Genomic DNA, 20671 nt, shown 5'->3' with positions numbered 1-20671 from the left:
TGAAAGGCCAGTCATGAGCATGCTATAAAACACTCATTTAAAGAAGCTCATTGTGTGAACAACCCACACACGTTCAGCTCAGGGAAGGATAGATGTAAGCAGAACTTGCCAAATCCCTCCCTCATCTTTCCTTCCCCTCTTAGCAACACTATTAATGTGAGAGTTTTGGAAGTAAGGGGGTGGATGGAGAGGGGCAAGATAAGACTTCTCACTTGCAGTGACAGTAAAAGTCCAAGGCAGAGAGTGGGAGTTCCCTGACCAAACCAGTAACTTTCTGCCATACAAGTGAATGGAGCCAATTCACCTCCACAGTTCTTTATCACATCACTGAATGAAGGGTAAAGCTTGCTCCCTGCCCTGGAGTGAGGTAGGTTTTTGTGAGGGCAAACCCCACACTCACAGGTGTGACCAATTTGTTTTCTTCCCAAGTCAAATCTCCTGCTGAATTCCATGGGGGAGTTGCAACCTGGGATGCAGGAAAGAGGAAGCAAAACCTCCCACTTCTTTGACTCTCTCCTAATATGGTCAGTCACTTTTCTTCCTCTAGTATATCACAGTGAGCTTCATGGGGCAAATAGGGGCATAATTCAGCTGAGGTTTACCCTGCCCTCCACTTTGTCCTGTTTTTAGTTTGTAGTCCTAAGGATGTGGAGGAAGGAATCATTAAAATGTAAAAGTAGGTTCTAGCTATATAGGAGAATACAAAAAAAAGGAGGGGGAGTGACCTTCTACCTGGTGTTTGTCTAACTCAGCAAGGAACAAAAAAAACTTTCCTAATGAGCTTAGATGACAGCAGCTTTTCTTTTAAAATAAAACCCAAACAATACAAATTATAAACATCCATAGCTGACTGGTTATTGTACACCACCTAAGAAGAGAAGAGAAACATAGGCTCAGTTAAAATAACATCTGTATCCAGGGTGATTAGCCTTCAACTCCAGAGCCTGGTGGTTTGGGAGAAGTGCTTTTTCACTTGCTCAGGTTAAAACGAGTACCCGATTTTGAATAATGAACCAAAATATCATATAGCTAATAAGCCCTAAAAGAGAAGAAGAGAAGTAAGAAAACAAACTCCAAAGGCATTCTCTAGTCCCCACGACTCTGAAATCTGCACACTTAAAATTTTTCATGTTAGGGCATTCAATCAATAGGAGCACTTTATCCAAATGAGTTTTCAATCTTTCCAGTCTGGGTTGCAGTAATACGGAGTGAGGCATCATATTGTTAAGATGTTCAAAGTCCCATTGTATAGAGAGATGGGTCATTTCAGAATGATATGGTAGCCATCGTTACTTTCAGCTGTAAGATAAGAAAACTTTTGTCAGTGTTTTATTGCAATCTTTGGATTCTGCCCCCGTAGGTTACTACAAATTCCATCAGTTTGTACTTTCTTCAGATGTAGATTGCACAAAAAGAGACTATAAAAATGTCAATTTTTCAAAAAGATTTTGCATGTATTGGAAGGTCATCTTAGCATTTAATTATGGGATGTGGTGTGCTAGAAAATGCAAAGTGATTTTAGTGAAATTATGGAAAGTAGTAGCTTGGTATGTTGTGTGTAGGGGTGGAAGAGGCAACAAGACAATGGTAAAGAGGAATAGTTAAACAAATAGTTATGCTGGCAACCAGTAAACTTGGATGAACACTGGAGGACCTTCAAATATTTGGCTAAGAATGATCGAACATCGAGCAAATCAAGTGATGCCCTTATATATGGGGCTGATCACAGATCATGCTAACCCATGAGTGTGGGCTGTTTTGAACTGTGGGTTGTTTGTTGAACCATGGCTTATTATGTTGTCTGAATGCAGCCACGGTGACTTGTTAACCATGCAGTGTGGGTTATTTTTCTCAACAGACAACCTTGAGAACTCTAGGTTGTTGGGGGATAAACAACCCAGTGTTCTAGATGGCTAAGAAATCGCTGCTAGGCTTGCACTGAGATGAAGTCCTCTTCAAAAAGCTGTAACAATTGCAGTTATTTGCTCATTCCATTCCACTCCCCTCTCCAAATATCCAATCAGCATGATTATTGCTTTCTGAAGAGTGCTCCAGGGGTGCTATCTGGCTGCTGTATATTTAAACAGTTGAATTACAGCCCAAGTGCCTCTGATACTCAAAGTAGAGTATCTGTAGGAAGTTTACACCTTTTGCTTTTAGAAGTTTCATCCTTCAGTTTGAGACCCATTAAGAAAAGATCACATCATTAAGAAAAGATCACATCAGGACCATTCTGTTTGGCTGTTTATGTATTTGCTGTTTATGTATTTGCTGCTTTTATGTCTGCCAGTTTTTGATCCCCTTATTCTGGGAAAACAATTCTGCTTAAAACAAACTATTATGGGAAGATAACAAACTATTATGGGAAGATGGCCTTTTAGGCCCCTTCCAACTCTACTATTCTATGATTCTATGATTCTATATACCTTTTAATGTAGAGATGACAAAACAAGATTCGTCTTGAAAGTTTTGTACCATCTGGATAAAGAGACAAATTAAACAGATTTTTAAAAAAGGAAATACCTTCTCCCAATGAAAACCCCCCACATTTTCTCATTAAGCTTCATTCAATAAAGTGCCAGTGCATTAAAATGCAGGGAACTATCAATTATGCAGAGAGTGGGTTGTTGTAAAGAGGCCAATTGGCCTCTTAAGAAGGATCCCATTCTAATTCGAGAGGTGAAAGGCTCATTCTGACTTAATATTCTGTAATCATAAGATGGTTCCTAAAGAAATTCTTGCAGAATCATCCATGCAGCCTCCTCAACTCTATGTGTGAATTACAGATTCCTGAATAGTTGATGTTAACACAGTGCTACAAAACATCAGAAATGAGGGGGCAGATTATCAATCTTTAAAAAACTCTTCATTTGTCTCGTTGCAAGACAAATATACCATCCCATAGCCAAAGCTCTTTGGACGGTTTACAAAGGTTAAAAACAGTGAACAATATAAAGAAATATACAAAATTTTAAACCATAAAAAGCATAAAATACAAACAAAAACAGTCAATATCCAAAAACAGACAATAACACAGTAGAATGAACAGTGTAAGATTTGCTTGCCCCTAAATGTATGAGATTATTAGATAGGAATGCACTGGGCATACCACCTGCTATTATCTGTGGTTATTTCAGCAACACATACTTGGGCATAGTTAGAGTAGCAGGATATTGGGTCTTTGGTGAAAAGATGAGTTTTCAGGTGAGATGGGAAGTTAAAAGAGATAGTCTCACTTAGGCATTCTCGGAGGTAGTTCCAGGAATATGGGGCAGCAAGGGACAAAAATGCAGAATGGTTTTGGGGAGCTGGAAACAATGTACTACAATAAAACTTTTTTTATTTCTGAGCACTCATTTGAGATTTTGGCTTAGGGTTTTTGGAATGCCTCTTTTTTATCATCTGCAAAAGCACCTACTTGGGTGTAGGGGGGGAAATCTTTTACATTTACATTCCAGGAACCATCCTATGGATATAAAAAACTTGTGTGGAAGTGTGACTACTTGCAGACACATACACTAACCACAGTTTGGTCAAGCAAGAGATAATCCATCTGATTTAGACATCGAAGTAAACAAGCACATCTATGAGGAAACTGCTCCTTCACTGGGCTATCCTACTTCTGGGAAAATCTTATTTTTTCCAGCAAATGCTTATTTTTCAGGGCCTAAGGAACTTCCTATCACAATCTCAGAGCTCCACAAACTGTCCCTTTTCTGCTGTCACCAATCTTCTTAGAATACTTTACAGCCTCTTAGTGGCTTGGTGGAAGAGACTTAGGCATGACATGGTCACTGCCACTAGAGCCAGGGTGAACTATTAAAAGAGTTGGTTAATTAACAGGATATTTTATATATAAGGGTATACTTTGGGGTACTCAAAAGAATGTTTGCTGACACTGCTTAAGGATTCAAGAGACACTGTTGCTAATACAAACTTTTAATTGATTTATCTCAGGCCAAATTCCCTAAACCTCCACTCCAGCCAAATACACCCACAACCAGGTCTCAGTCTTTCTGTGACACCAAAGCTTCTCTTGTTGTACTATTGGCTGCTTGGATAGTTTATCTGGTTGTTAATGCCTGCTTCTGTAACCTTCTTTTGGTAAGATCTTAGGGCAGTCTCCTGGCATAACACAGCCACCTGCTCCTTACTACTGATCTTCACCAGTCATGTAGGGTTATCACACAGAGCCAATAAATAATGCAGTATTCAAGCTGTAGGTATTTAGCTTCCTTTTAGTTCTTCCCTAGCCCTTTTCTCACACACCAACCAAACCCCTTGCTGACCAAAAACTGACTTCAACTGTCATTTCCCAACCACTCTTTTCCCAGACCAATCAAACCTGAATTTACCAGATCCAGGTCCCACCTATCAATATTAAAAGTGACCATCTCTCTTTCCCCCTTCTGAACAAGGTCACAAAGCAGGCCTTCACACAGGCCTCCAACACAGTAACAGCATTAGGCCTCAGGCCTACACAGTTACATTATACTTTCACAGAAGTCACACAGAGAACATCAACCACACCATTTATATACATAGTACTTCTTTACGACATCCCCAAAGAATATTCTGATTTCTAAAATTGTTAATGATGACATTTTCCATTGAGCAACTGTATACCCCAGTGTTAATTATCTCTGTTAAAGTAATAATTTGAAAAAGGTTAGAGGCATCAATGAAGCTAGTATTTAACCCATCACAACATCTGTTCAGTCCCATAAGTTTGCCACGTTTTGGTAGAGATCATAGGTGACAGTTGCTGTTTTGTCCATATTTTTTTTAGATTTATGTTTCCTTCCCCACAATACTGCTCTTAAGCATTTAAGGTTTTTCCTCCCCCAACTATTTCCACACACAGAAATATTCTCCAAAATTAAGGTCAACACTGCCCTCATACACACACACACACCATGTCTAATGATGCATGAAGAACATACATTTGCTGCCTCTTGTTTGCATCAGTTTTTCTGCCTTGCCACTAGAGCACAAAAATAAGGCAATCTTAGTGGTTAATCAGTAACCAAAGTATTTCATGAAGGGCCTCGGTGCACCAAAATTGGTCAAGGCAATTCCCCTTTCCCGAGGCTGCCTTAAAGCACTTCATAACTATTCAAACATTGAAGGTTTCAAAATTATCAGGGTGAAACGGTAGGCAGACTTTCAGAATAAATATTAGAGGTTCCATTTGTAGCTGTGCTGGGAGTCTCGCTCTTTGCTTTAATGCTTCTCCAGAGGTCATATGCAATGAAGTTTTGTAAGTGATTCAATAGCATGCATCTGACTGGGAATATGTAGAAAAGACTGGGGATATATAGCATGAGAATATTTAACTTAAGAAAATAAAATGAGACATTTGTGGAAAAGGTTGAAAGAAATCAACTGGAGTTCTTGCTCTCATTTGACCAAAAGCAAACGTTTCCTCCAAGAAAAGGCATGTTTAATATGAAAAAGGTCAGCTAGGTGTCCTGAACACCAATAGCGAACATCAGATGAGATGTATTCTAGTTAAACCCTTACCTCATTGCTCACTAATACATGGATCCCTGTAGGTCCTTGCCGATAGATCCGGTTTATCTGCTGTGGGGAAATACTGTACAAATTTGCAATCTTCTCCATCAATTCCAGTGTCGTCAGCTCTTCTAAGAAGATAGCATGGTATACTGTAACAGTATTGGGAGAAAGAGAAAGCTTTAAACTTCCACCCTAAGATTTGCATATATTCAAGGCCTCTCTTCACCCTTTACATTTGTTTTAGCACACCAGGAATCCAAGGCAAAGAACAGAAAGTCATTTACTGTCCTAGAGGCAGAATTCACCTTTTGTTTTAGGTTCACATTGATGACAGAAAGAGGCCACCCCACTCAGATTATTTTATGATATCTATTCCATTTTTAATGTTGCAGTAAATGACCCAATTTGTACGTCACAACAATTCCTGGGTTGCTTAACCCAGGAATTTTCAGGTCCAAGCAGCAACTAGCGAGTGTGTTCCCTGCTTTTAATCAACAACTAAGGAATGGGCATTCCTGGGTTGTTATCATGATAGTTGAACTCAGAACTCTGGGTTGCTTAGGGGTTAAACAACCCAGAGTTAACTCAACAAGAAACTATAGGTGATTGCTTAGTAAATTATGACTTGTTTAATCCCTAAACAAGAGCTCAAGAATCAGACTTCATGATAACCCAGGAACAGACTCTATAGACTTTAATAGAGATAGGGAAAAGGGTGCCCTGCTGAAAAATGGCTGGGGGAGAAGCCCACCCCTCACTAAAGAGCCTTCGGGCAATAGGGACCTTGGATGTGGGTGGCTTGGTCCCCCCCTCCAGCTGTTTTTTTGTGAAGGGACCCTTCCCCCCAGCTCTTTTAAAGACAATGGAGCCATCTTGCTGCATTGACTTCAACAGAACTAGGGAAAAGGATGCCCTGTTGAAAATCGCCTGGGTTGAGGGCAAGAAAAGTGAAAACCTGAGAAGGGGAAACAAACTTAAGGCATAGTTGGTTGTGGTGCATGCCACAGCTCATTTCGAATATTCAACCCCTGATGGTTTGTCGTGGTGTCCAAACCTGTGTGGCAAAGATTGTCTGAGGTTTAAACAACTCTCAGCTAACCCTACAAAAGACCATGACTTATTTGAGCACTGTTTAACCATCAAACAACCCCTGCCACCAAAGTTTGGGCAACACAACAAACCATGGCAAGCTTCTGCTGAGGGTTGAATTTTCAAAATGGCCACCAGCATGCTCCATAGCCCACCATGGTGGCCTGTGGTCATCATGTGAACCGGCCCTTTAGGTCCGCAGCTACATATTTTCATTTTTACTCTTGGATAGGTACAGGCCCCCCACCAATCCAGATCATGACCCTAGTGTGGGGCAAGGGGGGGGGTAAAGTGCTAAATTGCCTTCCAATGCCTACTCTAAAGTAAAAAAAAATTAAAAAACATATGTGTTAGATATGGAATTAAAGTAATATCTGCTTTGGGCCTGAGTGCATTGGCTGAATAGCTATTTACCGTTTGTGTTGGTGGGAGAAGTTATTTGACTTTGGATTCTTTGGGGGAGGTGAATATTTTCAAAATGACAGCCTTAATGTGGGATAAGGATAGAGGGAAAGTGTCATGGCTCAGTTGTAGAGCACGTGCCTTGTAAGCAAAAAGTCCCAGATTAAACTCCTGGCATTACCAGGTAGGGTTGGGAAATACCGCTGCCTGAAACCTTAGAGACCGCTGCCTTTCAATGTTGATGATAGTGTGCTAGATGGACCAATGGTCTGACTCAGTAGAAGCCAGCTTCCTATGCTCTTATGAGTGGATATATTTGATTAAAGCAGCCAGAGCTTTTCAGAGTTTGTGGGATTTGCGTTACAGCTCACGAAAGGCTTGAAAACCTAGCCAAAAGAACAAAACACTTACTACATAAGTTACTGTCTCCATTCTCTCGTTTTTGATGAAGATGAGATCGATTTTGCTCAGGTTCTTGACAGACATAAATGGTCATCTTAGGCCTTACATTCCTACAGGCAAAAAAAGATTATCTCTTCAGTACTATTCAATAATAATAATAATAATAATAATAATAATAATAATAATAATAATGATAATAATAATAATAATTTTTATACCACCCCATAGCCCAAACTCTCTGGGCGGTTCACAAATATGCTTTACGTCTGTACAACACCCCAGTCTTGCATCAGTAACCACTATGTTGCTGTTCATGAATACAGTTAATAAGAATAACATGAATTCTATTGTGGAAAAAGAGGGGGAAAGCACCACGAAAAGGCTATGAGAAAAAGAGGAGACTAGCTCTGGTGCTATGAAATGTCAAAAGAGGTTTCTTTATTTTTCTTATCCAAAATGCAAAAAATGTTCAAAAAACTTTAAACCAAACTTCTACAAATGCTCAGAAGTTTGGTTTAAAGTTTTTTGAACATTTTTTTGCGTTTCGGATAAGAAAAATAAAGAAAACTCTTTTGACATTTCATAGCACTAGAGCTAGTCTCCTCTTTTTCTCATAACATGAATTCTAACCACTGTGCAGATCACTTCAAGTCCCTGCACATTCTCGAAGCTTACTGGGTGACTTTGGGCTAATCATTATCTCTCACCTTAACCTACCTCATATAGTTGGTATTAAGATACAAAGGGGACCAGTAGTTGCTTGCAAGTATTTTTACCACCTCCCCTAAACAATTGAGTTCCAATACTCAGGAAAAAAAGGAAAGGAACCTCTCATGCAAGCACTAGAGTCATTGCTGACTCCTAGAGGGATGCCTGCTTTCACTGACGTTTTCCTGGCAGACTTTGTAGCAGGGTGGTTTGCCATTGCCTTCCCCAGTCACAGTTACCTTTCCCCCAGCTAGCTGGGTACTTAATTTTACCGACCTCGGAAGGATGGAAGGCTGAGTCGACCTGAGCCGGCTGCCTGAAAACCAGTTTCCGCTGGGATCGAACTCAGGCCGTAGGGAGAGTTTCGGCTGCAGTAACTGCCGCTTACCACTCTGCGCCACATGAGTTGCTTGCAAGTATTTTTACTACCTTCCCCAAACAATTGAGTTCCAATACTCAACACTGCACAAAAATTAATAAATTTGACAACTGATGCTGTAACAATAAGATGTGTTACATACCTTCCTTTAATGGCATTAAAAAGTCGAATGCCATCAGCTGGGCCACAGATCTGAACAAAATCTTCTTTGGACATCTTCAGTAAATCAGCACCTACACATTCCAAGCAAAGGTTGTTTTTACCCCAGAAAAATGATTAAGAAGCCTCTATACAGACAGATACTCACAGGCTTGAGTATCTGTCTGTATAGAGCTGAAATGCACTCGTTCTTAGCAAGACAGGGAGGAAGCACATAATCTCTAAAGATTTTTTTTTTAAAAAAAAGTATACAAATATGAGAAAATTATGAGATGTTATTTCTCAGATTAGATATGCTTTCACTTGCTATTTTTCACAATAGCAATGGATGTCCTATCTTCTGTGATTGTGAGAAATACCACATTTTCCCAAGTACAGAAATGCTGCTACTCAAGTACTGGAAATGTGTAGTATTCTCACAAGTGTGCAGCTTGAGAGAAAAGACACTATGATATTAGTGTGCAACTATTTCACAATAAAACTACTTATGCAGAAGGCCAATGTTTATGTTACTTGAATAGATTTATCACACATACCTGAGAAACTTGAAAAGAGTCTACAGAACTGAGAGAACCTATTTCGATGAAGCCATTGCTGAGCATCTTGAATAGAAGCAGAGGGAAGGAGATGCTACATTGCAAAAAGAATAAGAGGGTCTTGAAATGAACTGTTCACCAGTGTCCTAAAAAAAGAAAAGCATCACATTAACATGATCTCAAATACTTACATCATTGCTGGGAGGCAGGAGCTCCACCTGATGAGTTGGAGAACTGTTGCTAAAAATTGTACAGAGTTGGGAAAGAAAAAAGGAATTTTAAGTCTCCCATCAGTAATGTTGGCAATTCCCCTCCCCCCGCCTCTCCACTTTCTAGTTGGGTTGGTTGAACAAAAGTCTAAGTCTACTTTTCTAGGAGGTTATTAACTTCACCTGAACTAAAAACTGCAAAGTGTTACTTTGTTTGGATTGGTCTTTCCATGAATATGCATCCATTTGTGGACAGCATTTATAAACTAAATATGTGCCAAGTAGAAGTTGCCTAATCAATAGTAGAAGGTAACAGACAATGCAGAGATCTCTTGCTTGCTAGACCAACTCCATTAAAAGAAGTCAAAATGTTTTTGTTCTGTTTCTTTAAAAGGAAACAATTTTTTTCTGTATGTAAGGGCATATTTATATATGGTGCTGTATTATTATTATTGCAACACTAGTATAATACAGCTAAACAGTAGCCACATATTAAGATAAAAACATCTGTTCTTGGTATGCATGGATACTGTTGAGCATCTAAACTGTCCCTTCATTTAATTAGTAGGTCCATGGGCAGAATCAAATGAGATAGATGCTTATGCCCCCAGCGATTCCTGTCTGCTTTGCCGATTCCCTTCTGCAAGCAGCCAATTCCACTGCACAAGCAGAACCCATGGCTTCTCCCAGGGTTTCTCTAGGAGATTTAACACTTCCTAGAGAAGCCCTGAAATGAGCGAAAATGCATAAGGAAGCTCAGCCGGCCAGCCTCCTTCCAGTAACAAGTATTTCCGCTCATTTCAGGGCTTCCACCAGGGAAATGAGTGGAAATGCTCATTTCTGGGGAAAGGCTGACCAGAGGTGTTCCTTTATGTGAGCTCAGCCAACCTTCTTCCTTCCAGAAATGGGCATTTCTACTCTTGTGCAATCAATGGGGGTTACTTGTACAATGGAATTGGTAGGGCATAACAGAATTGTTGGGGTGTAAGCGCCCCAGTGGATTCTGCCCCATACTTTTGAGCTGAATCCTTCCTGTAGTGGAAAAGACATTTTTTGCAGAATCAGTGCAGAATTTTTTTTTTATTTACAATATTTATATGCTGCTCCATATCTGAACTGATTCCACAGCGGTGAACAATAAAAGGTAAAAAGAATAAAACACCATATTTAAAGTATCATTAAAAAAAAAGAGTATAAATGAAAACCATGGCTGGTCTATCAAGGAAGACTTCTTGAAATGTTTTCAGGAGATGCAAAAACAACACACTGTTGGAACCTGCCTAACCACACTGAAGGCTCTTCTCTTCTCTGGGTGAACTCCAATCAGGCCATAGGTCCATGTGGAACCACCAGGAACAAGCCCTCTGATGACTTCAGTGACCAGGCAGGTTGATAAGGGAGAAGATGCTCTCTCAAGTATCCTAGCCTCAAGTTGTTTAGGCCTTTATATACTGGTAGCAAAACCTTAAACTTTGACCAGTAGGGAATAGGCAATCAATGTAGTTCCCTCAGCAAAGGAATTACATCTTGAAAGGGGGCAATTTCTGACAACAGCTGAACTGCTGCATACTGCACCAGCAACAGCTTCTGGAACAGTCTTAAGGGCAGTCCCACATAAAGCACATTACAGTAACCCAGTCTTAAGGTTACTAGAACCTGTACCACTGTGGCCAAGATATCCCTGTCCAGGAGAAGCTGTAGCTGGTGAACCCGCCAAAGCTTGTAAAAGGCACTCCAAGCTGCCATGTGATGGATGTAGGAGTAACCCCAGACTACAAACCTGATCTTTCAAAGGAAGCACAACCCCATTCAGAACAGACAATGAGCCTATCTCCTGGACTCAGGACCCATTCACCCACAGGGCTTCCATCTGGCCAGGATTCAGCTTCAACTTATTTGGCTTCATCCAGCCCGTCACTGAGTCTAGGCACTGATCCAGGACTTGCACAGCCTCACCTGATTCAGATGGCACACAGCTCTATTTCCATGACATCAGCATACTGATAGCACTTGGCTCCAAATCCCTAATGACTACTCCCAGTGACTTCATACAGCTGTTGAATAACATTTGGGACAAGGTGGTACCCTGTTGAATTCCATAGCTAAATTGCCAAGGGACCAAAGAATGGTCACCCACTGTTACTCTTTGGAATCAACCCCACAGGTAAGAGAGAAACCACTTTAACACAAGTTATTGTAACACAAGTAGGAGCAGAACAACTGCAGAGCAGGGCTTCCAACTCCCAATTCTCTATCCAGAAGGATGCCATGACCACACTCCCCTTGTCCCTGTCTTGGCAAAAGTTATCCCACAGGGTGACCAAGGCAGTGTCTGTTCCAAAATTAGACCTGAAGCCAGATTGAAATTGATCTAGATAATCAGTTCATGGACTCCACACACACAACCACTGATAGTTTGCCATCAGAATTATTAATTTACTGCTGGGTAAGACACAATACTTTAAAGAGGAAGATGTTGTTCTACAAATTTTTTATTTTAAGACCTAATCCTTCTTTACTATTGATTAATTAGAGTAGTGTAACGGTTGGACTAGGATTGAGAAGACTCAAGTCCAAATCTTTACTCAGCCACGATGCTTACTGGGAGACCTTGGAGCAGTCAACATCTCTCTACCTAACCCACCTAACAAGGCTGCTGTGAGGATAAAATGGGCTAGGGGAGAGAACTGTGTATGTTATCCTGAGTTTCTTGGAGGAAGAACAGATATAAATATAATAAAATAAATTGAGCACAACCTATCAGGAACCCTCCCATATGTAAGTATCTTTCAAGTGAGTGGGAGTTGTGTAAGAGCACAACTGCACATAGATGGATCTTGCAATCTCAGTATATCAACTTTAAGCTTGGCCTGAATGCCAGGTTAAGCTTTCTAATCTTTGATACTCGGAAGCATTTTTTTAAAACACACACACACTCATACACAAAACTGGAGCTCCACTGTCAGCTGAAGAGATAAAAATATTTATCACGTACCCATCTCCAAGGCTGAAGCTGTTTGGAGAGCTGTTGTAACTCGGAGACGGAGCGTTGTTCACTTGATAAGGCACATCTGGCCATGGAGAACACTGTTTAAACAAAACCAAATTAGGAACACTAAAAAGAGCATGTTTTGAAATAATGAGAAACTCTAGTCTTATTCTTTCTCAAAACTTTTTTCCACATCATCAGTAGTGAAATGAATGTATCTTTCATACCAAAAACGCGCACTCTGATTCAAGAATTTTCTGATTTTTCTAGTAGAAGGCTCATACACATGAAAGGGATCAACTTAAAACATGCTACCTTTGTGCATGGAGGGAATAATTTCAAAGAATTTTACTCATGCATGCCCAAAGGTATAAAGATTCTAGTCCATTGTGTTTACAGTAACACCTCTGGACTATAGAAATTAAGTTAGTAACTGAATTGTTGACATTGACTGGCACCATCTCTCCAGAATTTCAGGCAGACTTTTTTCCTGCCCTATCTGGAGATGTCAGGGATCGACCCTGCGACCGTTTACACACAAAGCATGTGCCTACCACTGACCTATGGCTCTTCCTTTGTTTTAAGCACCATGCACGGGCTGCTTGCAGTTTCAAGTAATCTATGAAAGCAGCATTCAGAGGTTGTTTCCATGACATCTGAACCTGGTGACTTGAGGTTGCTCGTGGGTTAAACAGCCCTAAGTTAAGTTATGGGATTGTTTAACCTACAAACATCCCCAAGGCCGCATTCATAGATAGTTGCTGGAAACTGGAAGCTGCCTGCATGCACCCCCACAATTAGCTAATTAACCTACAAACTGCTGTTGAACGCCACTGTTAGGTCTGAACAGAGTCAATGGGTTGGTTCCAGATTGTCATATTTAGACTAAATCCATTGAAATCATTGGGACTTATAGTCACGACTCATTTGTCCCATTCATTTCAATGGGTTTACTCGAATTATGACTAAATCTGAAACCAACTCAACATTTCTTCTGTTTGCAACTAATGGAAGAGAGGCAATCTGTGACATTCCATAGGATTTCACTCCTTAGCAAATACAAACATTAGCAAATATTTAACTCTTTAGTAGCAAGGGCTATATGATTTCCTGCTTCCTAGTGCTAAAGGTCATTCCTGACAAGGGTAGGCCACCTTAATCTGGCAGTCCCTTAAAAATTAGGTCACTTTCCACGCAAAGGTCTCACTGCCCTGAACTATTGGGACATATTATATTACAACTCGCTAAACTATATACAAATATAAAAAGGTTTTATGAATGAAGCAGCAAGCTTCTTTATGCTCCTCTTTTAAAAACTAATAAGTGGGGTTAAAGTTACTGTTTAATCTGTGCCTTGCAGTGGTGTGAACTTTAAGACTAAAATATCAAACTGCAGTGAGGAGGTTTTGCAAGGAAGATGACATGAGACCTTCCTAGCAGACTCAGAGGAAGTTAACATTTATTTTACTTACTGCATTTTCATACCACCTAATAGCTGAAGCTCTCTGGGAGGTTCAAAGTACATTTTAACATAATAAAGCACACAAATAAAACATAATGCAAAATTTAGAAGTGATTAGAACAGCTGAAGAAGAGAAAAAAACAAGGTAAAACTAACAGCAGTGCAAAGAGCTAAACCAAAAGATTTAGAAGCATGAGAGAATAAAAGGTGCCAAAGGACCACAATGTAGGTCACAGGCAAGCCTCTCTGGGGAGGGCATTCCATAACCAGGCTATCCCCACTGAGAAAGCCCTCTGTTTAGCAGCCATCCACCTCAGTTCATTTGGCAGGGGCACATGGAAGAGAACCTCAGAAGATGAACTTGGGGTTTGAGTAACCTGCCTGTAAGCCATTTAGAGTCTTAAAGGTTCATACCATCACTTATTAACTGGGCTCAGAAATGGGACTGGAAGTCAGTACAAATTGCAAACCATTGGTGTCCTATGATCATGTATATGTTTGCTAAGCGTAAGGTAGTTTGAAATCACTCCACACCATACATTTGTGCTGGCATGAAATACAGTCCAGTTCTGCTCATGGCAGCAGCTGTACACAACCAAATGCTCCTGGCCAGGTTGCCAATATGCACAGCTACTTCCCAAGTCCCTCTGAGCACTGATTTTGTTTTCTAGCATGATTGGACTACAATGCTACATTATTTCATTTTTTTTTTAAAGAAGATCTCTCTTTCTGAAACAACCACACCAAAAGGCATGAAGCTCATTCCATGGTTGAGCAAAGTGGCTGAAGGTTCATAGATCAAACTGCAGAAGCTTTTACCACACAATCAGATAAATGCCCAGTTAGAACATGCAACAGGTCTGCCAAGCTTCAGACACATGATCAGCCTCAGGCTTGTCCTAGCCTGTAACTATATTAAGATAGTTCCACAGAAACTGGAGATACCTGACAATATCAAAGGAACTTCTGCAATCCTGCATGTGCTTGTGGTTCACAGAGTCCTATCTCCGCGTAGAAATATGTATGTATAGGCTGGATGTATGAACCAGCCCAAAACTTCATTGAATACATTCAATCTCAAATATTTTACTAAAAGGAGGCTTGACTGGAACTTTGTTTTCAGATCCAGATGCTGGCTCCAACCCATGTTCTGAAGTGAGTGGCTCTTAATGCCCTATGCTTGCTCCTCAAAGGATCCAATGGTATGCTACTGAGAGCACTATTGACATTGCACTAGCGAAAACTAATGCTTGTGCAATGTCAATAGCACTTGCTAGTGTGATGGTTTTCTGGGAAATTCGTTGCACTAGCAAGTCTTATTAATGTTGTGCAAGCATTGGTTTCCAATAGCACAACATCAATCATTGGAAACAGTTGGATTCTTTCCTTTGTTCCTAATGATCACTCCTGAGAGCCTTGCAACTTGTTCACAAAGAGTCATGAATCTCACCTATTTGGGAATCCTAAATCTCACACAGCATCCTTTTTTGGACACTGGCCTGATGTTTCAGGGTCCAAAGCAAGACTTGAAAGAGATGCCCACTTTCAGCTCTTTGGAGTATGAATGAAATTTCACTGGATGATTATGGAGGTTAAGGATATAATGTTTTCCAATACAGGCCAGGCAGTTAATGGTTGAAAATCACTAACACTGAGAGAATGAGAGAGTTGAATTTCAAACTTTTGTCCAATGAATCATAAAATATTTTTGTCTTACTCAAAAGTACTGTCATCTTCCATCAATTTAAAATATGCAGCCCATCATACCAAATAGCCACAGGACATTACAACTCTAGGACAATTGTACCTCTGTGAGGATGGTTGTATCATAGGAAGGCTGATATTTTTCCCTTTCTTGAGTGGTTTTCTTCTCCATTTTTTCTCTGTCCGTTTTCTGTTTTCTATCTGCTCCTTTAGGCTATAAAAGGCAAAGAAGAAGTAATTTAATTTATTACAAGGATCATTGAACAAAGAGTTCCCTTGATATCTGAACAAAAGCAACACTTGTAACTTAATGGATACTCTTCACTAGGAAAAAGGGTACATTTACCATATTACTATGGGTTGCGATGATGGGGACATATCTTTTCTGTGGAGTATACTAGCATTACTAGACACAACTTACTCTTGCTGAGCAGTAGCTAGTCATTAGGATCACTGGCCTAGTATTATTTAAATTTGGGCCTTGCCCTTCATTGTTTTTTTGGCTTCATTTCAAACTCAAGAGGTTGAAAGGTAATGACTTTCACAAAGTCACCTAGTGAAATTTATAGCCAAGAGGACATTTTATTACAACTGCGAGGAAATCCTGCATGTGTTAATTTTCACTAAGTTTATAGCATGCAACACAACATCTCCCAGAATTGACACTGTGCAACTCTATTACAAAGGTCTACATTATCTGCCTTTGATAAGACTTGTCCAGTCTTGGTATGTCGTCATACAGGCTTATATCAAAATTTGTCTAATAACTGGAATCTGATTATGTTTCTAATTTTAATACATATTATTCTGGCAGCTACGATCATGTAGGCTGCTAATGTTCTATTGATTAAATGTACTGTATTTTTATCCCACTCTTTCCCAAAGGAGCTGAGAGTGGTGTACATCTTCCCATCCCTTTAAAATTCCACAATCACCCTGTGCAGTAGAAGCTTCACTGACAGAACAACTGGCCCAGTAATCCTTGTGGCCAAGCAGGAATTTGAGCCTGGGTCTCTCTAGTCTAAGTTCAACACCTCATCGGCTCTATGTTGTAGATTTATGGATTCTGTATTTGTCAACAAAACAGAAAGTAATCCATTTGGATTTCAACTTTTAAGCCTGATCACCACTGATAAAAGTTCCAACTTGCTATTGACATTTCTAGCATGCTGGACTGTAAATTCCAAAATTGCATTTAAATAAATTAGTTACATACCATGGAATCACTGGGTTGTATCCAATTTAGTCCTACTTAGAACAGACCCATTGAAGTGAATTGAGTTTAAGTTAGACTAATATTGGCTATAGCCCATTAAGTTAAAACCATCCACCTCTACATTTACAGAGTGAGAAACAGTGGCCTTCTTTCCAAAGGCATTCTCAACTTTCAAAAAACTACTGTGGAGCTAGACTCAACTTACTACATAATACTTATACTACTCTGTCCCATGCACTTTGTCTACTGTGCAAGATTGAATATCTTTTCCTGCATAAATAACACCATGGTTGTTGGCTATATTTAGTATTTATTTTCACTGAATGAGTAAGAAGGCTCCCCGACAAACAGTGCCAGTTCAAACTGCACTAATTCTTCCTTTTCTAACAACCTGTAGTCCCCAGCAAGCCCATCTACCAGCCACCATTCAGCAATTACAAAGTAAAAATAATAATAAACTTCATATGTGGCTATATCATTATTCCAAAGTATAAATGGCAATTTCTGGAAATCATACTAGCCTTGTACCTTAAACACTTTGATCTGACAGCTTGCAGAATGCAAGTGTTCTGTATATTCGCCATTTTCATTCTGTTTGAATGTATCCATTTGTATCCGGAAGGGGACCCCCTTTTCTCCTCCATGTTTTCTTGGAGTAAATTCTGTACTGATACAGTGTACCTAAGCCAAGGGAAAAGTGGTTAGTGTTCAAGTCCCAGAGCAGAACATTTGATGATACTTTACATAAAGAGGGTTAACTTGCCCCATGTAAGGCTATCAGCAATTTTTTAAAAATGCAGCCTGCCTATCACTACCTTCAAGGAATCACTTCTGTGTTCAGCTGATAGTGCTTTTCAAAACACTTTAAAAAAATAATTTGCACAGGCTGTATATAGACATGTATAGTCTGAACAGCTTTCCATTTTAAGTAACATTGCTAGCTGAATGTTAAAGTGAATGCTTATTTGGCTGGCTGTTCTCCATAAGTTAGGGTTGGGCAGGAGTTAGCTCTCCAGATATTTTGGACTTCAATTCTGAGGATTCCTGATCACTGGGGCTTCTAGGAGCTGAAGTCCAAAACATCTGGAGATCTTCCTTCCACCCAACCCTACCATAAATAATATCCTGAGCTACTCTCAGACAGTGAAAATTAAGGAATAAGGCTTTCTATTCTCTCCTGCTTGCAGAAAAATCAAAATAGTGTTAGTTTACTTTCTCTTTGGCCTGCCAGTTTAAATAGAAAGGGCTTAATTTCTCTCTATTACTTGAAAAGGGTTGAGTTTAATCAACTTAATTAGGAAGATGTGTTTGTTAAGGGTGGATTCCTGCATTGAGCAGGGGGTTGGACTCGATAGCCTTGTAGGCCCCTTCCAACTCTGCTATTCTATGATTCTATGATCTGTAGCTCTGTAGTATCATTCATTCTGTATTTATTCCTATGAACCTTTCCAAATTGATTGCCACTGAAGGATACAATTCTTATTTTGAATTATATAAAATTATTTCATTCTAAGTTATGTTATCATTAAATAAAGTTTGTTTCTACTGTCTGTGAACATTAGCATTATATGCAAACCAGGTTATTATGTCACAAAGAATGCAAAAGGATGACATTTTTTTTAAAAAAGACAAAATATATTTACTTAGATGGTATTTTCGCTCCTTACCTGAACAAATGCAGATGCTCTCTTAGATGGATCCCACAAAAATTCAACGGTATTCAGCTGCGTTGGACTGGCTCTTGGGTCTAAGATACCAACTGACAGTGGGATATCTGTAGAAGAAAACCCCTAAAATTTTAAAAAAATTAAAATTGAAGAACAGAAACATTGCAATATAATCACCAGATGCATTTGAAAAGCCAACCAACCAGAAACACAACTAAAAGATTCTATGTTTTTCTCATCTTGCTCTCATTGTAATGACATCTCTATAGTTTTTTTTTAAAAAAAACACACACACACTAAGAAACAAAGTGGGCATGTTGACCTGTTATCTGCCTTTGTAAGGAATTTTCCTAAAATGGAAAATGTACTGGTGGTAGAATAAAACATACTGTAAAAATATAGGAACTGTTACCTCTTTTTTTAGAGAAGTAAATTATCCAACTATTGTTCAGCGAGGTGCATGACTTGACTCATAGCTGACACTGTTACAGAATGAAAGGTAGCTCAAAGAGATATACATTAATGCAAGAATCATAATGAAAAGTTCTCACCTATGTCAAGAATGCGGTCTCCAGGCCGACTCCATCTCCAGCCTTCCAGCTGCTGGTGCTCTGTATACTGCAGACGACGATCATGGAAAACCACACGAATGATGCTCTGTTGAGAAAAGAAGACGCCAGAGTTAACAGTGATTCAAGTGTTTTTAAATGCTTTTAAACGCTTCACTTCTAATAAAAGAGCAATGGAAGGCTTAAAGTTTGTGCTTAACTCAAGGCAATGCAGGTCTCTACAGAAGCCACCCATCACCACATACACCAAATATTCTATAAGCATAACGAGAAAAGAAAAAGATCTCATCTACCTAGAGAAATCTATAGATACAATTCTGCTACTATGTTAGCCAGCCTTGCCAATGTGTTTTCCTATCTTAGTTAACAGTTGGGAAACTTCTATTGAAAATGCACTGATGACCAGCCACTTGGGACTGAGGAAATTGTACTTTTGATATGGCTGAGGCATAGAAACGGGACATTTAAAACTATTGTATCTTGATGTGAAGCACCTAACTAGACTTCACATCCCACATTTATTTATTTTGGGTGTCACTGTCCATGAACATGGAGAGCTAAAATAGTTTGAACATATATTTGAAGACCTAAAAAGCAAGAAAATTGATTATTTGGAGGAAACGTGAACAACAAAATGCAGATCTGTATCCTGGACGTTGAGAGGACAGAACCCAAATAGCCTTAAATCTTCAGAGATCTTAAAAATATAAAGCAAATGGCTTTTGCAATATGCAAAACAAATACCAGTGTTTGCAAATAACCCCAGAGTCATTTAACCAGAGCATCTGTTAAGTGATAAGACATTAGAAGCTGGAACCAAGGTATGTATTCAAATGAAGAACCCAGGAAATAGGGAGAAAGTTCCAAAACAATCCATCTGAGGACCACTTTACATTTTATAAACTGAATCTTTCATATGTATTTCAGGATCCAATTGCATTTTGTAGGCTGTGTGCTTCTCCAGTGGAATTTGTGAAGCTTACTACAGCTTTGTTTCAGCAAGGTAGGGATCCAGTCTGATTAATTAAAATGCTTGTTCACATGTTATATTTTAGAGTCCAAGCAATGGCTTTTTAAGGCAGAGAGGAGCTACAAGTTAGAAAATTCTTTACAAATCACAAATTGACTGATTTAAAGCTGGACTGTATTGACCAACTATCTACTAAACCTCTTACTACATACATAAGAATACAGTACATACTGGATGTTGTCAAAAAATGCAGGTTGCTTACCTGAAACAGTAGTTTTCCGAGCAGTCATCTATGCATTCATACATATGGGCTTTCGCACCTGTGTAGAGCCTCGTTTGGGAACTTTCCATAGCTGAGAATCGATTTCTGCGGGAACCCCTCCTCCACCGTCCACTGAGCATGCTCTAATGGGTTCCTGGCTGTCTCCTCTGTTCCTTGAGACCAAGAAGTGCACTCCAGTATCGAATACCAAGGAAGCCACACCGAAGCGTGGATGGTGGGTGGGTTGTGTGAATGCACAGATGACCACTCTGAGGTAAGCAACCTGCATTTCTCCAACATGGTCTCTGTGCATCAGTGTCACTTCCTTGGTGTTTGATACTGGAGTGCACTTCTTCTAAGTCCCAAGGCCTTACACTGGTCTCAAAGAACTGAGAAGACAGCCAAGAACCCACTGGAGCATGCACAGTGGA

The 20671-nt window shown here is 39.7% G+C and overlaps 1 protein-coding gene across 1 annotated transcript in view; it reads right to left on the bottom strand.

Annotated features, from left to right (window-relative positions):
- Positions 1 to 778: 778 nt before the first annotated feature.
- Positions 779 to 20671, bottom strand: part of TFCP2L1 (transcription factor CP2 like 1) — a 44510-nt gene continuing 24617 nt past the window's right edge. The window contains exons 4-15 of the mRNA XM_063116686.1: positions 18991 to 19096; positions 18440 to 18546; positions 17301 to 17453; positions 15660 to 15770; positions 12397 to 12488; positions 9384 to 9432; positions 9193 to 9286; positions 8640 to 8730; positions 7420 to 7520; positions 5524 to 5666; positions 2427 to 2478; positions 779 to 1299 (exon numbers count right to left, since the gene is read on the bottom strand). Of these exons, the coding sequence (XP_062972756.1) occupies positions 1262 to 1299; positions 2427 to 2478; positions 5524 to 5666; positions 7420 to 7520; positions 8640 to 8730; positions 9193 to 9286; positions 9384 to 9432; positions 12397 to 12488; positions 15660 to 15770; positions 17301 to 17453; positions 18440 to 18546; positions 18991 to 19096 (1137 nt within the window). The 3' untranslated portion in view covers positions 779 to 1261. The remainder of the gene's footprint in view (positions 1300 to 2426; positions 2479 to 5523; positions 5667 to 7419; positions 7521 to 8639; positions 8731 to 9192; positions 9287 to 9383; positions 9433 to 12396; positions 12489 to 15659; positions 15771 to 17300; positions 17454 to 18439; positions 18547 to 18990; positions 19097 to 20671) is intronic.

The sequence above is a fragment of the Elgaria multicarinata genome, chromosome 2 (genome assembly GCF_023053635.1).
Source record: "Elgaria multicarinata webbii isolate HBS135686 ecotype San Diego chromosome 2, rElgMul1.1.pri, whole genome shotgun sequence".
Classification (NCBI taxonomy): domain Eukaryota; kingdom Metazoa; phylum Chordata; class Lepidosauria; order Squamata; family Anguidae; genus Elgaria; species Elgaria multicarinata.
Note: the sequence above shows the minus strand (reverse complement) of the source record. Positions and strands in the feature narration are given on the sequence as shown.